This window comes from Hypanus sabinus, chromosome 6 (genome assembly GCF_030144855.1).
Source record: "Hypanus sabinus isolate sHypSab1 chromosome 6, sHypSab1.hap1, whole genome shotgun sequence".
NCBI classification, from domain to species: Eukaryota; Metazoa; Chordata; class Chondrichthyes; order Myliobatiformes; family Dasyatidae; genus Hypanus; species Hypanus sabinus.
The window spans coordinates 123,820,771-123,845,219 of NC_082711.1; the positions used below are offsets into that span (position 1 = coordinate 123,820,771).

The window sequence follows — 24,449 nt, forward strand, 5'->3', positions numbered from 1 at the left end:
GAGGCATTGATCGTGTGGATAGACAGAGGCTTTTTCCCAGGGCTGAAATGGCTGCCACAGGAGGGCACAGGTTTAAGGTGCTTGGGAGTAGGTACAGATGGGATGTCAGGGGTAAATTTTTCTACCCAGAGTGTGGTGAGTGCATGGAATGGGCTGCCAGCAACAGTGGTGGAGGCGGATACAATTGACTTTTTAAAAGACTTTTGGATCCGTACATGGAGCTTAGAAAAATAGAGGTCTATGGGTAACTCCAGTAATTTCCAAGGTAGGGACATATTCCGCACAACTTTATGGCCCAGAGGGCCTCTATTGTGCTGCAGGTTTTATTTGCTAACCCTTTAGAAGCAGGGAAAATGACCCATAGTGTGGAATGAGCTGTGAATAAGGAGGTTAACTACCAATGTAATTCCTCAGCCCAGAGATTTGAAGGGCAAAGAACATCTCAGACAGAACTGCAGTCAGCTCGACTTCTTCAGTCTGCAGAAAATTCAAGGGGAACCTCCACACCCACAGAATGATGACTGTTTGGAACCCATCACCACAGGGAACAACAGGGGAGGATTTAAAAGGACCATCGTGGAACTGATTCACAGGCAGGGTCCAGCTGGCCTGAGTCGACTCTCTACTGTTAACTAGGTGTATTATAAATTCACTAAGTACCAGAGACAGAGTTCAAAATAGAACTGATTTATTTGTCTCAGATCCAAAATATTAAACTCAAGTCCCTTTAAAAGGCGAATATGCAGCAGAAGAAACTCCTCCCATGCCCAGTAACCAGACTGCAGAACTGGGTGTGGTGAGCATCAGCAATAATTGCAGAATTCAGCAACGATAGTCTCTCTCGAAATTGCATTCCGCAATGGTGTTGGACAAATATTGCATCTTATTGAAACTTTCTCCCCAGAGTGAACCCAGTAGTGTGCTACAAGGTTAGATTACTGAGTGAATCCCTCCCCACATTCACAGCAGATGACTGGCCTATCCCCAATGTGAACTGACTGGTGTACCAGCAGATCAGATGACCAAGATAATCCCTTCCCACATTCTGGACAGTGAACCGCCACTCCCCACTGTGAACTGACTAGTGTGCCAACAGGTCAGATGATCAGGTGAATCCCTTTCCACAGTCTCCCCCAGTGTGAACTTGTTGGTGTCTCTGTAGATGATGTGACTGCATGAATCCTTTTCCACATTCACAGCAGGTGCACGGCCTCTCCCATGTGAACTGACTTGTGTGCCAGTAGTTGGGATGAGTCCGTGAATCCCTTCCCACATTCTGAACAGATGAATGGCTTCTCCCCATTGTGAACTGACTGGTGTCTCTGTAAGTTCGATGACTGAGTGAATGCCCTCCCACATTCTGAGCAGGTGAACGGCTTCTCCCCAGTATGAACTCGCTGGTGACTCTGTAGGTTGGATGACTGAGTGAATCTCTTCCCACAGACTGAGCAGGTGAACGGCTTCTCCCCAGTGTGAACTCGTTGGTGACTCTGTAGGGTGGACGACTGGGTGAATTTCTTCCCACAGTCTGAGCAGGTGAACGGCTTCTCCCCAGCATGAGCTCTCTGGTGACTCTGTAGGGTGGATGACTGAGTGAATCTCTTCCCACAGATTGAGCAGTTGAACGGCCTCTCCCCGGTGTGAATGGACTGGTGCGTCAGTAGGTGAGATGATGAAGTGAATCTTTTCCCACAGTCTGAGCAGGTGAATGGCCTCTCCCCAGTGTGAACTCGCTGGTGTCTCTGTAGTGTAGAAGAGAGAGGGAATCTCTTCCCACAGACTGAGCAGGTGAAATCCCTCTCCCTAGTGTGAACTGACTGGTGTCTCTGTAGGGTGGATGACTGAGTGAATCTCTTCCCACACTCTGAGCAGGTGAATGGCTTCTCCCCAGTGTGAACTCGCTGGTGTCTCTGTAGGGTGGATGACTGAGTAAATCTCTTCCCACAGATTGAGCAGGTGAACGGCCTTTCCCCAGTGTGAACTGACTGGTGTGTCATGAGGTGAGATGACAAAGTGAATCCTTTCCCACAGTCTGAGCAGGTGAATGGCCTCTCCCCAGTGTGAATTCGCTGGTGACTCTGTAGGTTGGATGATTGAGTGAATCTCTTCCCACAGTCTGAGCAGGTGAATGGCCTCTCCCCAGTGTGAACTGACTGGTGTCTCTGTAGAGTGGAAGAGTGAGGGAATCTCTTCCCACAATCTGAGCAGGTGAAATCCCTCTCTGCAGTGTGAACTGACTGGTGTCTCAGTATGTGAGATGCCTGAGTGAATCCCTTCCCACAGTCGAGGCAGAAGAATGGCTGCTCCCTGGTGTGAACTCGCTGGTGAGCCATTTGTTCAGATGACCGAGTGAATCCTTGCCCACAAATTCAGCAGATGACCAGCCTCTGCCCAGTGTGAACTGATTGGTGTGTTCATAGGTGGGATGCCCAACTTAATTCCTTCTCACCCACAGAACAGGTGAATGGTCTTGTCCAGTGTGAACTTGCTGATGTACCTTCAGTTGAGATGACTGAGTGAATCCCCTCCCACTGTCTGAGCAGTTGAACGTCCTCCCCTGTGAAAAATGACGGGCGTGCTAATATGTCAGATGATTGAGTGAATCCCTCCCCACAGTCTGAGCAGGAAGAATGGTCGATTGAATTCCTTGCTACACTTTTAAAATATCTAGACAGCGACAGCAAAACTGGCATGTCGTGTTCCAGATTCCCGGAGACAAATTCCTTCTCGTTTTTTACCTGTAAAAGATTTACAAAATCCATCAATGGGTGAAGGACAACATTTTAGATGTCATCACTTGAGTTGTCAAAGTGTGATCTGGCTTCTCATTGTTACTGTGAGATTCAACCGAAGTTGGAGAGACAAATCTTCTAACTGGGCACAGTGCTGGTATCTGAAATGACCCTCAAACTCTCTGATGTTCTTCCTGGATATATAAGAATAGGGCATTTCTCCCATCTCCAATTTGTGACTTGGCTCTGTTTGACTCTCTCCATTGGTTTTATTCCCTGTTCCCACTGAGCTACATGGGTGCCAGGCCCCATAGTAACTGAAATACTCTTACACAAATAGCCTTTGTTGATGTGCAGCTGGGATTTTCTTCTATGTACTATTAATTTAAAGTACCACAGGTTTAATGCCATATAGAAATTTCTTGCTGAGATAAATGGTTGGTCCACACAGCTATTAAATGGACTTAGAGTAAATATTAGTATTATTTCAGGTTCTTGTCAGAGTCATAGAAAAATGCAACACAAAAACAGGCCCTTTGGGCCATCTAGTTTGGACTGAACTATTTAAACTGTTGACTCCCATACCCCTACCATCCAGGTACCTATACAAACCTCTTAAATGTTGAACTCAAGCTCGCATGCACCACTTGTGCTGGCTGCTCATTCTACACCTGGATGACGGTCTGTGTGAAGAAGTTTCCCCTCATGTTCCCCTTAATGTTTCACCTTTCACCCTTAACCCATGGCCTCTGGTTGTAGTTGCACCCAATCTTAGTGGAGAAAGCCAGTTTGCATTTACCCTATCTATGCCCGTCTATCACAATCAAATCTACCCTCAATCTCCTGCACTCCAAGGATTAAAGTCCTAATCTGTCCAATCTTTCCTTATAACCCAAGTCCTCCAGACCTGGCAACATCTTTAAACCTCTTTTACATTTTTCATGTAGGAAGGTGACCAAAACTGCACACAGTACTCCAAATTAGGCCTCACCGATGTCTTATACAATGTGAACGTAACATCCATCTATTGTCAGTACTTTGATTCATGAAGGCCGATGGGCCAAAATCATTCTTTCCATCCCTACATAACTGTGAAACCACTTTCAGTGAATTAAGGACTTGTACTCCCAGTTTCCTTTCTTCTACAACACTCCTCAATGCCTTACCAATCACTGTGAAAGACCTACCTTGGTATGTCCTACTAAAGTGCAACACCTCACACTTGTCTGCATTAAATTCCATTTTCCGTTTCTCAAACTATTTCCCCAGCTGGCCCAGATCACACTGCAAGCCATGATAGTCTTCCTCGATGCACACTACACCACCTACCTTGGTGTCATCCACAAATTTGCTGATCCACTTAACCACACTATCATCCAGATTACTGATACAGATGACAAACAACAACAGATCCATCATTGATCACTATGGCACACCACTAGTCATAGACCTCTGGTCAGAAAGGTAACAATCTGCTACCACAATATGGCTTCTCCCAAAGCCTGTGTGTCATCCAATTTATTATTTCATCTTGAATGCTGAGTGACTGAACCTTCTTCACCAACCTCCCATATGAGAATTTGTCAAGTACCTTGATAAAGACCATGTACACAACATCCACTGCCTTGATTTCATCCACTTTCCTGGTAACTTCCTCCAGAGACTATATAAGATTGGTTAGCCATGCTGCCTATCCTTAATCAGTCCACATCTATCCAAATACTTATATATCCAGTTCCTGCACATACATTCTAATAACTTTCCCACCACTGCCATTATTTCTTAGTTTATTTTTAGAGCCCTACTTGAACAGTGGAACAACATTGTCTATCTTCCAATCCTCTAGTTCCTCACCTGTCATTCAAGATGATTTAAATATCTGTGCTTGGGCCCCAGCGAGTTCTGCACTTATCTTCTGCAGGGTCCTAGGGAAAAACTTGTCAGGAGCTGGTGCTTTATCCATGCTAATTTGCCTTAAGACAGCAAACCTTTGTAATCTGTACAGAGTCGATGAAGTTGATGCCGCTTTGCCTCAATTCTGTAGAATCTGGGTTCATCTCCTGAGTAAATACAGATGGAAAAAAAAATATATTTTAATTCTCTCCCATCTACTTTGTCTCATTGTGTGCATTACCATTCTGAATCTCCAAAGGTCCAATTTTGTCCCTTGCAATCTTTTTGCTGTTATCATATCTGCAGAATCACTGAGGATTCTCTTTCACCTTGTTTGCTGGAGCAACCTCATGCCTTCTTTTATTTCTGTCATAAGTGTTAACTTGAATTTCCTATTACTCATATGTACCCCACTTGTTCCTAATTGCCTGTACCTGGTATGCACTCCTTGTTCTTTGATCTGAGTGAGGAAAGCCAAAGAGGTGATAGAGAATCTGTTATGTTGGGGAACAAAACAAGGATGTGTCTAATATCCCAGTGGTAAGGCTTGTTAGTGCTGCATGGTAAGGGGTGGGGGAGATTAAACTAAAGTTGCAGGGAGAATGGGAGCCTGAATAACAGAACAGATAGTGCATCAGTTGTGGAGACAGATGTTGTTCAGGCCTCATACAAAATCAGGAATGAAAAAGTTGAGCATGGTGCAGTGAATATGCTGAGCCCTGTATATTTCAATACAAGGAACAGTGTATGAAAGGTTGATGTGTTTAGGGCATGGAACAGCACCTGGAATTATGACACTTGCATCTGGTAACTGCGGATTGGGACAGGCTGCTTTATGGCAAAGGTGTGCTTGGGAAATAGGAGGCCTTCAAAGTGAAATATTTCAAGTACAATGTGGGTATGTGCTTGCACAATGGAAGGTAAAGTTAGAACCTTAGTTTTCAAGAGATATTGAGATCATTGTGAAGCACAAAATGGAGTTGCATAACAGCGATAGGCAGGTAGGTTCCTATGGAGTATAAGAAATGGAAGAAAACAAACAAGAAGTAAATCAGGATGGCTAAAAGAAGGCATGAGGTTGCCCTCGCAGAAAAGATGAAGAATAATTCTCAGGTATCCCAGAGATATATTAAGAGCAAAAAGCCTGTAAGGCACAATGTTGGTCCTCTGGAAGACTGGAATGGCAATCCACGTGTGGAACCAAAGCAGATGGGGGACATCTTAAACATTTTTTCATCTCTATTTACTCAGATGGACACAGGGTCTATGGGAGTGTGGAAGAGCTGCATTAAAATCTTGGCCCATGTACAGATTAACGAAGAGATGTTTACTATCCGGGCAGATTAGGGTGGATAAATCTCCCGGGCTTGACAAGGAACTCCCTTGGACCCTACAGGATGCAAGTGCAGAAATTGTCGGGGCCCTGACAGAGATAATTAAATCATCCTTAGTGATGGGGGCATTATCAGAGGATTGTAGGATAGCCAAAGTTATTTTGCTGTTCATAGAACATACAACATAGATACCTACAGCATACTCCAGGCCATTCAGCTCACAATGTTGTGCCGACCATGCAACTTACTATAGAAACTGCCTAGAATTTCCCTAGCGCATAGCCCTCTATTTTCCTAAGCTCCATGTACCCCATCTAAAAGGCTGTTAAAAGACCCTATTGTATCTGCCTCAACCACTGCTGCTGGCAATGCATTCCACACACCCACCACTCTCTGTGTAAAAAAAACTTACCCCTGACATCCCCTCGATATCCATTTCCAAGCACCTTAGAAATATGCCCCCTCGTTCTAGCCATTTCAAACCTGGGAATAAACCTCTGGCTATCCAGATGATCAATGCCCTCATCATCTTATAAATCTAAAAGAAAGGCTCTAAACAAAAACAAGGAAATTATACATTTCATTGAGATTTTGTTACAAGTACACAAAATTATCAGGGTAGAGATAGGGTAATGCAAGCAACTTTTTCCACTGAGGTTGGGTGGCACTACAACCAGAGGTCATGGGTAAGTTGGGAAGGTGAAAATTTAACGGGAACATGTGGAAAAGTTCTTTTCTGAAATGGTCATGAGTGTGTGGAATGAGATGTCAGCAACAAGTGGTCAATATGAGATCAATTTCACCATTAAGAGAAGTTTGGGTGGGAGCTCGGATGGTAAGGGTATGGAGGGCAATTGTCCTGGTGCAGGTAGTTGCATTAGACAGTTTAAATGTTTTTTCAGCATTGAATAGATGGGTTAAATAGCCTATTTCCATACTGAACTTCTCCATGCTTCTGTGACAGAGAAGCTGGCCAAACTGGTTTGGAAGGTAAAAGGTAGAAGTGACAATGGAGCAGCAATGGCTGGAGTTTCTGGGAGCTGAGTGATAGATACATCCCAAAGAAGTGGAAGCATTGGAAAGGCAGGAGGACACAACTGCTGTTTTGTGGGATAGCAACAAGAGTACTCTATGGTGGCTATTTAACTTCATTCCCCTTCCTATCTCTCACCCAATTTCCTGTGTCCTCCACCTTGGGTGTAACTCACCTCTCTTCATGTCATATCTTTCACCACCTCCAACTTCTGGATGATCCGAAATTCCTCCATTTCAAGTTCCAACTCATTAAAGTGTAGGGTTACAAGCTACAGCTGGATGCACATCTTGTATGTGAGGACATCAAGGACATTGGACATCTCCCCACCTTCCCACCAATGTCCCCTCTAATTTGTAATGGCCAGTGTGCACATAAATCTTGAACTGTGTATTTCTTTTAATCAGTGACATGTGCACACTGAATTTTATATATGGAGGTATTCATTTTAACAGATAGCAAATCACTGTCGATAAGAACTTTGATCTCCTCTGGGTTAGATCGAGTTCATCTGCACTCTCACACAACCTATGTAGCAGGCTTGTAACAGGTAATGAAGGACTTTTTCATCAGAGCTTTTGCACATTGTCCATAAGCAGATTGCTTGTTAAATTACCCTTTAAAAAGTCAGATTTCCAAATATCATTCCACTTCTTCCCACTTGTAAATTCTCCACCAACTTTTGAATCACCGTAATACACACTGGTGTATTGGACATAAATATTTCCCCTGAAACCTCCTGAGGAATTGAGGATATATTAAATTTTTTTTTTCGAATCTGCGTAACCTATGGTTAAATGAATAATTGGGACTGAATAGGAACTTTTGAACTGAAGTAATCTCTGTCTACAGCAATTAGCTATGAAAGACTCATTACCAGTTCTCTTGGCTTACAGAGAGACACACTGAGAGTTGATAACATTATACACTGTGCCGTCATTTGAGTTAAGGGAGGAGAACTCGCCAATCAAGACAGGAATAAACATCTGTTCGTAATTAAGTCAGGTCCTTGCAAAGAGAATAACTGATAAGGACTGAATAGAACATCCATCTGTAATTAAAACCTTGATTTAGCAAACTCTCTTATCTAAGCAATTAAGTTTGGCACCAACAGACTTGGTGGGTGTACTAGTTCAAATAACATCTTGCTATAGTAATGTATGGGGCTTACTGTGTATAAATATATGGCTGTAACCTGACCGAGTCAGTCCACTTGTCAGAAGGTGGCAGGACATTCGTGCCTTCCCTTTGACAACTGGGTCTCAAACTCCTATAGGAGAATGTGCAATAAACTGTGGTGATGATAAGAAGCTGGTCTCCTGGGTTTTATTTGGATTCAACTTTAAGATTTGGTGTCACAAACAGTATACCAATACAGGGAGTACCAAGCAGACAGGCTGAGTAAGTGGCTGGATCACACTGAGGACTGTGGAGATTGACTGGGTGTGCAATAGGTATTTTGCCTTTTGTCACTCTATGTTGGTTCCTTTGGAGGTACAGTCCTTCATCAAGGCGGATCACAGACCTTGAAGGGATTGGGAAAGATTCTGTCAGGAGACTCATATAAGGTGGCAAAATTTTATTAAGTAAGCAGGAGGCAGTACCGGATAAATTTTACTAAGAGGACAGGAGGCAGATGGGCCGTGTAAATTTATCAATTGAGCAGGAGGTGCCAGCCTGCTAAATTTATTAAATGGGCAGGAGGGGTAAATTTATCTGATTGTTAATTGAGCAAGAGGCTTTGTGCCAGGTAAATTACTTAGAGAACATGGGTCAATTGCAGTTGATTGATACAAATGGGCCAGGAGCAGCCCTACACGATATGTGTGAGAGTTTTCCAGACAAGGAAAAAGATTTGCAAATGTTGTATGCAGTGCTGAATAAGAAATTGGGGTACAAAATGTGGCCACTGGAGGGAACCTGGGATATTACCTTATGAGAACAAGCAGTAAATTTGATATGGAAAAAGAATTGTGGAAAGAGGTGGAAATTGTTGAAAAGGGAATGGAAGGATAAGGCAGATGCAAAGTGGAACAGTGTATTATTAGCAAGTTGGAGGAATAATGCATGTGACAAAGGCAGAGAGGTATGTACTGTAGAAGGGATGGCAAAGATTGGAAGATGCTAAAAGCAGAATGTGAATGGGTGTATGGGCACATAATCTGGACTCCACTGTGTTTGAACCACTTCTGCCAGCGGTCAACCCACATGTGACTCTGTGCTATGACCCTGAGGTGTGCCACCAAGGAAAGTCAATATTATGCACCCCTCGAGGGACAGAAGTTCCCAGTCACGTTGATTGGAGAGGTTAATGAAAGAGAGGGCATTGCATTACTGGCCGAAGTTCTGGATTTCCTTTGGCGACAGACAAATAAATATGGTTCTTCATATCACTGTTAGGGTTTGCCTTGGGTTCAAGCCAAAGAGCCTAGGGTTCACTGCCTACACCCTGACAAAACAAGCCTCAAACACTGACAGAGACTGGCAAGACTTGGCCGCAGGCCAACTCCGAAACTGGAAGGACTTGGAGGTGAAGACGGGACATCTGTTAAGATACTCTTTTAAGATTGCCTAAACCCAAGACATTGTACCCCATCCCTGGGCAATTTCAGGCCATGAAGTCAGCCGCACCAACTGCCCCCCTGTCTGGATCACCATGAAAGAAGGACAGACTCTCTCATCCATTCTGCAATACCCTCTCAAGCCCAAAGCACCTTTTTAAGATGGAAGCTCATTTGTGGATCCAGCAGGGAAACAGTGTTCTGGCTATGCAACAGTGATGGACAGTGCAATAGTTGAGCAGGCCTCTTTTGAAGCAGCTGCATTCACCCAGAAGGCTGAGCTGTTTTTTTCTGACTCGTGCCTGTTTTCCAGCAACAGATAAAAGTGGGAATGTTTACACAGACTCCCGTTATGCATTTGGAGTTGTACATGACTAGGGGGCTCTCTGGGAACATGGGGATTCCTGACTTCCTCTGGCCACCCCATTAGTAATGGCACCTTTGTAAACAACTTACTCACCGCTCTACAGCTACCTCCAGTTTTGGCTATTATTAAATCTGCGGCCCACACCCGTATGTCCGACTGGGTCACTAAAGGCAATGCTTTAGCAGATTAGACAGCGAAAAGTGCGGCACAATCCTCGATAGTTGTAGACCCCTTGAGTTCCCATCAAGCAACCTTCCATGTCTTAAGAAGTACGGGTTTGCCAGACATGTGGGTGGTGTATACTTTTCAGGGGGACGCCTCTGAGGAGTGCAAACTGTGGTTCCAGATGGGGTGCCAGAAAGACTCCGACCTAGGTTTTTGGATCACCCCAGCGGGACAAGTTTGTGTTCCTACACAGTTTTAACCAATATTGGTCGATAACATATATAATTGTACACACTTGGGAAAGGAGGGAATGATTGGTAACCTGTACCCTGCACACCAGGTAGAACTCCTTTGACAGGTGGAACTTTTACTTGTCTACATGTTGATTTTATTGTATTGCCCAGAGTACATCGCTATAGATACTGTTTAGTTATTATAGATGTGTTTAGTAGATGGATTCCAACTACCATTAATACTGGTCTGACTGTTGTGAAGGTATTATTATGGGAAATAATTCTCAGGTACAGCCTGCTGAGATTTGACAATAGTACAAAACTAAATTAAGGGGTATGCAACGAACTAGCTATCAAGCCACAATTCCACTGTGTACACCACCCACAGGCCACTGGCATAGCGGAGAGAACCAATGACACTCTGAAGAGTAAATTGGCCAAACTAACAGTTGAGACTGGGCTCACCTGGTTGAGGGTCCTACCATTAGCCCTATTCCACATGAGGGTTACACCACAGAGGTAAAACTGAGTTGTCACCAGCTGAAATCATTTATGGATGGCCGATGAGGATCAGGACGCAGGGTACCATTGCTCCCAGAAAGTTTACCAGCAAAATTGGATATGCATACCATAGGGGAAGAGATGGGGAAATATATATGCCAACTAACCAAAATTCTCCAAGCATTAATTTCACAGGTACGACAGGCTTACAAGAAAGAGAACTACCCCGCAGCGAGGAATGACCATCCCACCATAGAACCTGGGGATTTTGTTCTGATCAGAACTGGGATCGAGGGAAACTTGGACCTCAGTGGAGAGGACCATATCAGCTGTTATTGACCAGTCCCATGGAAACTGAAGGGGCAATCAAGGTGGATACATCAAACAGTCTACAAATGTGTTACTGAAGGAACTGAGTAGAAGACTCTCTCGGACTAAAAGAAAAGGTATTGGTTGATAGTGGAGTGATGAACCCCTAGGTTTCTTTCCATGGAGTGTCATTTTAAGAGAGAGTGCCTGAGTGAGATCAGCCGCCGGCTTTCTCGGTTCATGTTTGATTCTTATTAAGAGAGAGAGAGGAGCGGAACTATTTGACTATGCAGCGTGTTTACAATTGCTTGCAGCTCGTCTTTGCATAACTCAGTTTGTTTTATTTAAGCAAGGACAGTCGCAGACATACAGTCAGACAGAGAGAAAGAAAGAAGATGGAAGGTTCGAATCAAAGGACCTAGTGGCCAAAGGTCACTGTTTGGACTCCCTATGCCCACAAGGGCGGAATGATTATTGATCCAGCGTATGCGAAATGTGTGATTGTCACTTTGTTTGATCCATAGGAGTGGATCTTTCGGTTTCAAGTGAAGTCCAGTTTATTTAAATTGTGTCCTGACGAAGGGTCTCGGCCCGAAACGTCGACAGTGCTTCTTCCTATAGATGCTGCCTGAGTTCCACCAACATTTTGTGCAAGTCAAGTTTAATGTCATTTTGACCATGAAATGCTGTTACAATACACAGTAAAAATGAAACAACGTTCCTGCAGGATCCTGGTGCTACATGAAACACAATACACTAGACAGCACAAGGCTACACTAGACTACATAAAGTGCACAAAACAGTGCAGGGCTGTACAATAATTATATAAATAAGACAATAGGCACAGTAGAGGACAAATTACAATATAATAATAAATGATCTAGATGTCAGTTTAGCCTCTAGAGTATTGAGGAGTCCAATGGCTTGAGGGAAGAAACTATTGCACAGTCTGGTTGTAGGAGCCAGAATGCTTTGGTAACTTTTGCCAGTTGGCAGGAGGGAGAAGAGCTTGTGTGAGGGGTGTGTGGGGTCCTTCACAATACTGCTAGCTTTGTGGGTGCAGCATGTGGTATAAATGTTTGTAATAGCAGGAAGAGAGACCCCAATGACCTCACTATCCGCTGCAGGTCTTGCGATCCGAGATGGTACAATTCCCGAATCAGGCAGTGATGCAGCTGCTCAGGATGCTCTCAATACATCCTCTGTAGAATCTGATGAGGATGGGGGGTGGAAGATGGACTTTTCTCAGTCTTCGCCAAAAGTAGAGACAATGTTGGGCTTCCTTGGCTATGCAGCTGGTACTGAGGGACCCGGAGAGATTCTCGGCCAAGTGAACAAGACATTTGGTGTATCCTGTGGTTTGGGAGTATCCTGTGAAGACCACTTGTGCTAACCCTTGCCTGGGTGTAGTTATTCACTTGAAGAGGGTAATCCTGTGACAAATCACTGTTGGTGGTAAATCGTATAATCCCTATGTGCATTTTGTTGGACTATCCCATGGCTACCACTTTGTTAACCCTTAGCTGGGTTTGGGTGTGTTATGTGGTAACCACTTGTGAGAAGGGATATCCTGTGGAAATCATTGTCGGTAATACTTAGTGTGCTGGATCTGGATTGGGAGTACCTTGTGGAATCTACCTGTGTGTTCACCCTTGCCTGAGGGGTAGTTCCTTTTGAAGACAGTACCCCTGTGATAAGCTACTTTTGGTAATTTGTATGTGGATTTGTAACAACGACGGATAATACCTACGGCAACTGTTATCCTGCTTTACCTCCATGGAATTCAATGTAATTGCCTTCTGTCGACATTCACCCTGGATTACAAATCTCTCTCTCATCACTTATTCTGTGGATGAACTGAACTTTCATACTTCACCATCTCAAGACTTTAAACTTGGTATTCCCTGAGCTCAAAGGTTTGGGAGTTATACTTACACATATGTATTCTCATAACACTTTTAACCTGATTATTTTGCTGAAGTTGTTATATTATAAGTAGATACTAATGAAGATAGCGATTTTAACATCAAAACCAGACTCCAAGTGTGGTCTATTGTTGCTGGTTCATTTAAACCGTTATGGGTACGTAACAGTGGTGTTCATGTTTATGTCTTTGAGAGAACTCACCCCAGCATCTGGGAGCCCCCATGTTAACAGCTTTCTGTCTGTCACACCTATGCCAAACAGATAGAACTAGAGGTCTGCTGGGTTTGTGTTGAAATTCCGCAGCATGGTAAAACTATGATTCCAATGTCAGTAATCCCACTCAACCAGAGTGAGGAACTCTCAGCCTGGGCTTTCTCAAATAACAGCCGGGGAAGAGAGATGAGGAACTGTGGTCCAGTCAGAATGACTGCAGCTGTCAGTGTTTTGACAGAACGGAACTTACTAAACTGGGAAACATGTATCCTGGCCATACTTGCAGGTGCCCAGCAGTGGAGAGGAATAACTGAGACTGAGCAATTTTGGATGATCACTTTTTTCTCCTATGGAGTAGCCAGGAATTCACAGGAGATAATCAATTTGGCTACAGCACTTGAGGAGCAGGGGCCCTGACAGAAACACAGGCCAAAGTAACAGAAATATCCACTGAAATGACTGCAATACAGCAAACAGTCCTATAGAATCGTATGGCTGTAGATATTATCCTAGCTGAGAAAGGGGGAACCCGTGCTTTTATTGACACAGAATGCTGCACCTATATCCCTGATGAGTCTAACATTACATCACTCTCCGAGCACACTGCCAAGGAGATTGACTACAACAAGACAGTAGGGCAGGACTTACACAGGTTCACCGAAGGGTCAAAATGGTGGTCTTCAAAGCCTGTTCGGTAATATGTGGAGCATGATACTGCATCATTGTCTAATAGTTGTACATATCATTGTTATAATTATTGATTTACACTGTTTTTACCCACTGAGAAGTCAGCACTGTCCTCGGTTGTTTCTCTGTAAAAAAAAATACTGCTTTGTTGATCATGTAATGATCAAAAGGAGGGAATGGTAAAGTTTGTAAAAGAATTAACACTTCGTTAAACAATAGCAGCCTGTTTTTCTGAAAGAAACTGCTGATGATCAACAGATGTGCTAAGCCATGCTGACCGATGTTTCTTATTGAGGGTAGCTAGCTCAGGTTTCAGGATGTTTCTCTCCTTGTGCATTCATGTGTAGAGATAGGACAGCTTCAGTCTGTTCTCTGTGTGTAAGCCATGATGACTATTTTGTAATTTGTCTTTAGGGGCTGTCATGTACTAAATAACTTTGGTGCCAGCCTGTCTTGTGTGGTATATCTGGACGGATATATCTGTGGTGTAAGGGGAATTGTTAATCAGTTAGTGGATTGGGTGGGAACAGTCACAGACTGTTCCTATTTGAGCGACTAACTGAGTAAGCCCTGGGTGCTTGGAATAAAGAGTTTGTACTTATATGGTCTTTGAGTGACTTTTTCCGGATTCGACTTCCACAGAATGGGAGAGGTTTTAAAGGGCTGTGTCATAAGATGGGCATTGAGTGTGGACCTAAATGCAAGACATAGACACTGAAGAACTAGGGACAGGACTAGGTGCATCAAGAAAGCAAGGGAAGTGGGGAAGAAACGATGCTGGATGAGACACAGGCCCTGGAGGAGACTAGAATATTGGGCCAGGGCTAGGACTAGACTAGGAAAGCGGGACCTGGATGAGGAACTAGGAACATAGAACCTGGAAAAGGACTCCAAGACGGAGACTAGACAGGGACCCAGAACCTGGGTCTTGACTTGGGCTCGGTCGTGGTGGCAGGATGTGGGACTCCTGGGCTGGATGAGGAGATGAAGCTCAGACTCAGACTTGGGAGACGGGAATGCAGAACACAGAGCCTTGGTCTTGGGAGACAGGAACACAGAACACAGAGCTGGGACCCCTCCTTAGAACAGGATGTAGGGCTGGGGCTCAATGGACCGGACCGTGAACTGGAACGCGGACTTCACGGACGGTACCATTACAGTCTGGGCTGCTGGAAACACATTACCAGACTTGGTGATTGCAACTGGGTCTGACAGAGGCATAACTGGTACTTTGGGGCACATTTAGTATCAGTCCAACTATTTCCTAACTTCCCTTGTACAGATATGTAATATCTAAAGAATATGTACACAACGCTGGAAGAACTCAGCAGGCTAGGCAGCATCCGTGAAAAAAGAGTAGCCAACGTTTCGGGCTGAGACCCTTCATCAGGAATGGGGGAGAAGAGAGGGCCGAAACCCAGTAATAGAGATAGGGGAGGGGCCAGGTGGAAAACCAATCAGAGGAAAGATGAAGGGGGAGGGGGAGGGGATAAGCATGAATGAACTGTAGAGATAAAGAAGCAGAAAGTTGAAGGGGGAGAGAGGCAGAGAGGGACCTGGGATAGGGGAAGGGGGAGGGGGAGGGAAATACTGGAATTTGGAGAATTCAATGTTCATACCACCAGGCTGGAGGCTACCCAGACGGTAGATGAGGTGTTGCTCCTCCAACCTGAGTTTAGCCTCATCATGGCAGTAAAGGAGGCCATGTATGGACATATCTAGATGGGAATGAGAGGCAGAATTGAAGTGGGTAGCAACTGGGAAGTCCTGTCCATTGTGATGGATGAAGTAGGTGCTTGACGAAGCGGTCCCCCAATCTGTGTCTGATCTCACCGATGTAGAGGAGGCCACACCAGGAGCACCAGATGCAAAAGATGACTCCAGCAGACTCGCAGGTGAAGTGTTGCCTCACCTGGAAGGACAGTCTGGGGCCTGGAATGGTGGTAAGGGGGGAGGTGTGGGGACAGGTGTAGCATTTCTTCCAGTGTTGTGTACGTACTCTTTGATCCACAGCGTCAGCAGTTGTATTTTTGTGTAATATCTAAAGGACTGGTGTTTGAGTAAATGAGACTCACCAAACTTTCTCCTGACTGAATCAATGGGATTCAGAGTTGTTCTCTCCAGTTGACGCTGTCAGTCCTTGGGCTGGTTCGCATGTTGCTGTTCCCTCGTCTTCGGCCGTGGTTTGCCTGCAGTTGGGGTTTCTCTTCCAATAAATCTCTCACCACAGATCTAACTTTAACCGGAGAGATAACGTAGCACATCAGCAGTAAAAAGGAGAACCAAACATTTCTGCTTAATGTTACTAAGAACAAACTCACTGAAATTTAAATGTTGAAGGCAGATATAATGATCTCAGTGAACAATCATTTATTGTCCCTCACACGTCACAAAATGATATGGGATAAGAAGGAGCCATCATTCAGTCATGGTAAGACATAAAACACAAGAACAGAATTAGGTGATTCCATCCATCTGGTCTGCCTCACCATTCAACCATGGCCGATTTTCATTCCAAAATCATATTCCTGCCTTCCTCCTGTCATCCTGAGCTGCTTAGCAATCATTAATATATTAATCTCTTTCATAAATATACCCAAATGGCAGCCTCAACCAACCACTGCAGAAACAACATTGATCAGACTCTTTTTTGGCCACAACTTTTTCTCATCTTAGTTTTAAAGGTAAGCATCATTATTCTGAGACTGTGTCCCCTAAAACCCTCACTAATTTTTATAGGTGCACTGTAGAAAGCATTCTTCCAGGGTGCATCACAACCTGGTATGAAAGTTGTCCTGTCCAAGACTGGAAGAAGCTGCAGAAGATTGTGAACATAGCCCAGCACATCACACAAACCAATCTTCCGTCCTTGGACTCACTTTACACCACACGCTGTCAGAGCAGTGCTGCCAGGATAATCACGGACAAGACATACCCAGCCAACACACTTTTGTCCCTCTTCCCTCTGGGAGAAGGTTCAGGAGAATATGGCCAGACTTGGGAACAGCTTCTTTCCAACTATGATAAGACTGCTGAACGAATCCTGACCCAAATCTGGGCCGTATCTTCCAAATACCTGGACCTGACTTGCACTACCTTACTTTCCCTTTTCTATTTTCTAATTATGATTTATAACTTAAATTTTTATTATATTTTATTCGATTTGTACTTCAGGAAGTGTGAAGCGCAGAATCAAATATCGCTATGATAATTCTACGCTCTAGTATCAATTGTCTGGTGACAATAAAAGTAAAAGTGAAGTCAAGTGCTGTCAGATCACAAACTCTCCAAAAAATGGAAAAAATCCTCTCCATGTCCACTGTATCCAGGCTTTTCAGCACTTGATAGGTTTAGTTAACCATACATCCCTCCACCACCCCCACTGTCCCTCTGAACTGCATTGAGCACAGGTCCAGAACCATCACATGCTCCTCATACATGACGACGATCAGTCTTGAGATTATTCTTGTAAGTCTTGTTAGCAACAATTGTACTGAACACATTTCCAGGAATAACAGACAAATTGGTACCAGCATAATTTACAGGGAAAGCTGTGGTTTCTTTACTACTGTTCTACTATCAAAGAATGAGCCATTTCCATTTCCAGGTTAAAACAGTTAATTTCAGGAAATATAAACCATTTCCATGGTGAATGTAATAAAAAGAAACTGGAATTACCAGAAATGCTCAGCAGGTAAGGAACAGCTGTGGGGAGAAAAACAAACTTTACAATTCAGGTTAACAACGGTTTGTCAGAATGACCTCAAACATTTTCAGTTTTTAGTGCAGATCTCCAGCAACTTGAGATTCTGCTTGATTTCCACTGAGTGACAGACTGGTGATAGTGGGGGGGGGGGGGATTTCTAAATACAGTTTGAACACCAAACTTATGGATCTATTTCTACTGTTGTAAACATGGAACAGCCCACTTACTCATAGACTCTCCCTGTGAGGATGGAATGGGAACTCATTCTCTCCTCAGAATAGCAGTCATTGTTTCCAAAGGAACTCCAGAAACAAACATCTGATCCCAAACCAGAAATACTCACGCAACACCTCATAAGCCAAGCAGCTCAATCCCAGGACCCAACCACACAGAGTCACACAGATGAATCTGCCACTCACTGACCCTGAGAGTCTCACACATCATCCCCGCATCTCACACTGGGTAGTGCATCTAGGATTTCCCCACAATCAATGTTCAGCTGCTCGAAATTTCTGCTTCATTGCAGGATGACCATCCAGCTCCATCTGTAGAAGCATTAACCAAAGGCAAAGGCAAAACACCGACAGTTCCATTTGCCTGGATTGCCAATCACAGGATTAGAGTCCAAGCACCAACTCTCCCAGTACTCTTTGCTGACAGTAATATGATGAAGTGTGTCAGCCAGTCACAGTTCAAAACCTAGGAATTCCACACCAATGCACAACAGAACTAGTGCCTGATGACTCTCTGACATTTCAGCTAACTAAAACTGATTTTGGAAATAGCTCAGTGAGGCCAAAGGTGTAAAAGAATACTTCATTATGATGACAAGGGTTAGAAGAAAGTTTGCTGATATATAACATTGAAGAGGTGTGATACAGGGTGGACCAAGGTTGACCCAGATGGTTAATGCACATCACAGAAGCTGGAGGGGAGAGAGACTGGACAGAGTTTGAACAAGATGGGCAGGGAATGAGCAAATGGAGAAGAGTTCAAGGACAATCAATGATGGTTCTCCAGCAATACAGAGATACTGAATAAAAGATCAGTATAAAAGATACACTACTGTATCTAAAGATACACTAAAAGATACACTACTTTCATACACTACTGTATAAAAGATCTTAAAATCACGAAGTTAGAATAAACAATAACTTTGGCATTTACACTTTGACCCTCACCACATTTTTATCAACACACCATAGAAAAGTTTCCCATCCAGACACATCTTGCCTTTGCACTGAAACTGCTCTGCCCATGGCTGTGAGGAACTGCAGAGACCTTTGGATACAGATCAGCACATCACAGAAACCATTCTCTCTCTTACTCTTCCCAGTCCCTTGGTAAAGCAGACACTGAAATCAAAGATCCTCACAACCTGGGACGTTCTCCTTTCTCACCCACCTCAGTCCAGGAGAAGACACAACAGCCATAAAGCTCAAGGACAAATGCAAGATGTCTCAGGAAGTGAGATGAGTTGGAGGAAGTTAACGGGACTCAGTGGCCAACATCAGATTCCCCAACACAACATGGAGGAAGCATCACCACCCATACAGGGAATGTACACAAACATCTTGCTTCACAAAACAGAGGGCAGGGCAGATCAGTGGTAAACAGCCTCATGTGACCTGTTGGCGGGTCTCCCATTTCAACTCCGCGTAAATAGACAGCCTGGCTCCTGGTTTGGATCATTCAATGTGGATTAAGTGAAGTTGACATGTTTTTGATGAGCCCAGATAATTGGAAAATAAATGAATAATTGGCTCTCAGTTCGGGGCTCATGGCCAACAGCAGATGTCCCTGCTCGGGATCGGTCTAAATCCTCATAGATGGGAAAGCGATATCTTTGGCCCACACAAAGTGATCCCAACCCCTGGCTCCCTGACCATGGAGGCGAGGACACTTTTGCGATCCTGCAGACAATCTGCTTCAGCATTGAGCGGAAAGGAAAACACCACCAATCCGGAGACTGTGGGCATGTGTGAAGAGACTGTTGCATCATCCGGATGGCGGGGCCTCAGAAACGGAGGGAAAGACAGTTTCTTAACAGTCGTTAAGAAGGCTTATGGTGCAATGACCTTCATCAATTGTGGGATTGAGTTTAGGAGCCGAGAGGTAATGTTGCAGCTATATAGGAACCTGGTCACACTCCACTGTGCTCAATTCTGGTCTCCTCACTACAGGAAGAATGTGGAATCCTTAGAAAGGGTGCAGAGGAGATTTACAAGGATATTTGGCCTGGATTTGGGAGCATGCCTTATGAGAATAGTTTGAGTGAACTAGGCCTTTTCTCCTTGGAGCGACAGAGGATGAGATGTAACCTGATAGAGGTGTATAAGATAATGAGTGGCATTGATCGTGTGGATAGTCAGAGGCTTTTTCCCAGGGCTGAAATGGTTACTACAAGAGGGCACAGGTTTAAGGAGCTGGGAAGCAGGTACAGAGGAGCTGTCACAGGTAAGGTTTTTAATCAGAGAGTGGTGAGTGTGTGGAATGGGCTGCCGGCAACGGTGGTAGAGGCAGATACGATAGGGTCTTTTAAGACAGTTTTCGATAGATACCTGGGGACACTACAGAAAACTAGTGAAAATCTAGCTCAGAAAAATAGAAGGCTATGGGTAACCTTAGTAATTTCTAAGATTGGAACATGTTTGGCACAACTTTGTGGGCCAAAGGGCCTGTATTGTGCTGTACGTTTTCTATGTTTCTATGAATAGATTAAAAATTGTGCAAACAACAGAAATACTGTATTATATATTTAAAAAGTAAGATTGTGTTCAAGGGTTCAATGTTAATTTAGCAATTAGGTGGCAGAAAGGAATAAACAGTTCCTGAATCACAGAGTGTGTGCCTTCAGGCTTCTTTACCTTCCTATCTGATGGTAACATTGAGAAAAGGGTGCCCTGGGTGCTGAAGGTCCTTAATAATGGACGCTTCCATTCTGAGACACTGCTTCTCATCCTCTGGTAATCTTATAAACATCGATCCAGTCTCACCCCAGCCGGCACGGCTCTGGAGAAAACATCACAAGTTTGTTCAACTTCTCATTATAGCTCATGCCCTCTAATCCAGACAATATCCTGGTAAACCTCTTCTGCACCCTTTCCAAATCCCAGACATCCTTCCTAGAATGGGGACAACCAGAACTGTATGAAACACTCCAGATGTGGTCTACACGAGGAAATCTGCAGATGCTGGAAATTCAAACAACAACACACACAAAATGCTGGTGGAACACAGCAAGCCAGGCAGCATCTATAGGGAGAAGCGCTGTTGATGTTTCCGGCCGAGACTCTTCGTCAGGACTAACCGAAAGGAAAGATAGTAAGAGATTTGAAAGTAGTGGGGGCAGGGGGAAATACGAAATGATAGGAGAAGACCAGAGGGGGTGGGATGAAGCTGAGAGCTGGAAAGGTGATTGGCGAAAGTGACACAGAGCTGGAGAAGGGAAAGGATCATGGGACGGGAGGCCTCGGGAGAAAGACCCCTCCGGACTTCTCCTATCATTTCGCATTTCCCCCTCCCCCCACAACTTCAAATCTTTTACTATCTTTCCTTTGGTTAGTCCTGACGAAGGGTCTCAGCCCGAAACATTGACAACGCTTCTCCCTATAGATGCTGCCTGGCCTGCTGTGTTCCACCAGCATGAGATATGGTCTAACTAGTTTTATAAAGCTGCAACACAACTTCTGAATTTTGAACACAATGCTTCAGCGGATAAAGGCAACCATGCCATTTGCCTTCTGAGCCACCGTATCAATCTGTGCAGTCTCATTCAGTGAGTGATGAACTTGGACCCTAAGGTCCTTCTGATAATCTACACTGTTCAGGGTCTTGCATTTAACAGTGTACCGTATCTTTACATTTGACCTATCGAGCTGCCAAGATGATCATCACTAATCAAATCTCACTGAGTTTTCGCAGGTCCTGCTGAATTTATTATGAAGTGCACAAGTACAGGAAGGTAGAGGTTGAGGGAAACACTGACTTGCAGCAGTATCACAGGCAAATACATTCAGATAACACATGGAACATAAGTTGTACAATTCTCTGTCAGTAACAATATAGAAACATGTTTTACTTCATCCTGCTAATAGGACCAGAACAACAGGGGCTGAGCGGCGGCTCATCTCAGACAGTTCTGTGTAAAGGAAAAGCAAACACGAGTAAATCTGCAGATGTTGGAAATTCAAGCAAAACTCAAAATGCTGGTGGAATGCAGCAGGCCGGGCAGCATCTATAGGAAGAAGCACTGCTGAAGTTTCAGGCCGAGACCCTTCGTCAGAACTAACTGAAAGGAAAGATAGTAAGAGATTTGAAAGTAGGAGGGCGAGGGGGAAATGCAAAATGATAGAAGACTGGAGGGGGTGGGGTGAAGCTGAGAGCTGGAAACATGATTGGCAAAAAGGGATACAGAGCTGGAGAAGGGAAAGGATCATGGGACAGGAGGCCTTGGGAGAAAGAAATGTGGAGGGAGATGGAGAACAGGCAGAGTGATGGGCAGAGAGGGAGAAAAAAGGGGAGGGGGAAAAAACTAAATATATTAGGGGTGGGGTAAGAAGGGGAGGAGAGGCAGTAATGGGAGTTAGAGAAGTCAATGTTCATGCCATCAGGTTGGAGGCTACCCAGACGGTATATGAGGTGTTGTTCCTCCAACCTGAGTGTGGCTTCATCTTGACAGTAGAGGAGGCCACGGATAGGCTATCAGAATGGGAATGGGACGTGGAATTAAAATATGTGGCCACTGGGAGATCCTGCTTTCTCTGGCGGACAGAGCGTAGGTATTCAGCGAAACGGTCTCCCAGTCTGCGTCGGGTCTCACCAATATATAAAAGGCTACACCGGGAACACGGGACGCAGTATACCACACCAGCCGACTGTGAAGTGTCGCCTCACCTGGAAGGACTGAAAGCGAGGTGAGCTCGCTAGTTCGGGAAGTTCATCCCCTCCTCCTTCAGGTTTCACCGATCACCTTGTTTTTCTCTCTCCCTTCCCCACTCCCAACCATTTATACTCCAGTCCTGGCGCAGGGTTTCGGCCCGTTAAGTCGACTGTACTGTTTTCCAAGATGCTGCCCGGCCTGCTGAGTTCCTCCAGCAGTTTGGACGGGTTGCTCGGATTTCCAGCATTTGCAGATTTTCTCTTGTTTGAGCTCAGGAAATTTAATGGGGTTCACTGCCTAACATCAGACCTCCCCGCTCGGGAATGGCTTCAATACTCACCGAAGGGAAATTGTTGGTACCGCTCCGCAGAGAATTATCCGTCCTGACTCCCCGTCCCATGGGGTGAGGACCCCCTCCCGCTCCCGATCCCGTCCCACCAACGTCCGGCTTTCACAAAGGACGACAAACCACACCACCATTCCCGTACTGAGCATGCGCGATGTCGTCACGCGTCGGGCAGTAGGCGGGGCGCCTGAAACAAATCTGCAGGTGCTGCCGATCCGCGGTAAAACGGGATGACATGAAGAGTGGAGGGTCTCCCACGTGACCCGGTGACTGTTTCTCGCCCCTCACACGCTGCCCAAGTCAACGCCGCATTTCCCCACATTATTTCATAATTTCCCGTATTATTTCAGTAATATTTTTAATTTTGCCCTCCATATCTTCCCTGTACCTTTCCGTCCACCCCCAGGTCACAGAGTTTTCAGAGTTATAGTTTGATTCCCATCCCGGTCCAACACACAATTCAGACCCAAACAGGAAATATTCAGGTTTCTTTTAAATCAGTCTATGTTTGTAAACACTAATTTCTATTCACATTCCTCTGGCCTCACTGGACAGGAACACTGAAACATAAAGTGAGAAACACCAGGAGGTGACCATTCAGCCCCTCTAAACATCAACAAGCTGGCTGCTGCTCTCCCATTTCAGCCACATGTTTCTGCCTGATCCTCATTTCCTCGATCCCTTCGGTCTCCACATATTGCTAATCTCTGTTTTGTAGATAATAGACAATAGATAGTATACAATAGGTGCAGCAGTAGACCATTCGGCCGTTCGAGCCAGCACCGTCTTTCACTGTCCTGCCTTCTCACCATATCCCTTTACTGTGCTATCTTTAAGAGCTCTATCTACCTTTTTCTTGAAAGCATCCAGAGAATTGGCCTCCACTGCCTTTTGAGGCAGAGCATTCCATAGATCCAAAACTTTCTGGGTGAATAAGTTTTTCCTCAATTCCATTCTAAATGACCTACCCTTTATTCTTAAACTGCGGCCTCTGCATCCGGACTCCCCCAACATCGAAAACGTGTTTCCTGCCTCTAGCCCGTCCAATCCCTTAATCATTTTATATGTTTCAATCAGATCTCCTCTCATCCTTCTAAATTCCAGTGTATACAAGTCCAATCGCTCCAATCTTTCAACATATGACAGTCCTGCCATCCTGGGAAATAACCCCGTGAACCTACAATGCACTCCCTCAATAGCAAGAATGTCCTTCCTCAAATTTGGAGACCAAAACTGCACACAATACTCTAGGTGTGGTCTCACCAGGGCTCTGTACAACTGCAGAAGGACCTTTTTGCTCCTATACGCAACTCCCCTTGTTATGAAGGCCAAAATGTCATTAGCTTTCTTCACTGCTTGCTGTACCTGCATGCTTACTTTCAGTGACTGATGGACAAGAACACCGAGATCTCTTTGTACTTCCCCTTTTCCTAACTTGACACCATTCAGATAACATTCTTATAACATCCTCCTCACATATCACACTGCCACCAGTTTTGTTACTTCTGCTAATGTTACTTTTTATCCCTTCATCTAAATCATTAATGTATATTGTAAATGG

The 24,449-nt window shown here is 44.6% G+C and overlaps 1 protein-coding gene across 5 annotated transcripts; it reads right to left on the reverse strand.

The window, feature by feature from the left end:
• Window positions 1–671: 671 nt before the first annotated feature.
• Window positions 672–23,028, reverse strand: LOC132395812 (zinc finger protein 235-like). 5 transcript variants are annotated; one of them, XM_059972885.1, is made up of 5 exons: window positions 22,883–23,028; window positions 16,030–16,190; window positions 14,045–14,079; window positions 4,587–4,792; window positions 672–2,738 (listed from the first exon to the last, which is right to left on the reverse strand). In XM_059972885.1, the coding sequence occupies exon 5, from the start codon at window positions 2,331–2,333 to the stop codon at window positions 1,194–1,196; it is 1,140 nt and encodes a 379-aa protein (XP_059828868.1). In that variant the 5' UTR covers window positions 2,334–2,738; window positions 4,587–4,792; window positions 14,045–14,079; window positions 16,030–16,190; window positions 22,883–23,028; the 3' UTR covers window positions 672–1,193. The 5 variants fall into 5 exon arrangements, with proteins under 5 accessions (XP_059828868.1, XP_059828867.1, XP_059828866.1 ...); XM_059972884.1 differs by lacking the exon at window positions 14,045–14,079 and adding an exon at window positions 17,633–17,659 and having other exon boundaries at window positions 22,883–23,008; XM_059972883.1 differs by lacking the exon at window positions 14,045–14,079.
• Between the last annotated feature and the right edge of the window lie 1,421 nt (window positions 23,029–24,449).

Excerpts from the sequence above, each read along its gene's own strand:
- LOC132395812 (XM_059972888.1), bottom strand. The coding sequence starts at position 2,333 with ATGGCTCACCAGCGAGTTCACACCAGGGAGCAGCCATTCTTCTGCCTC.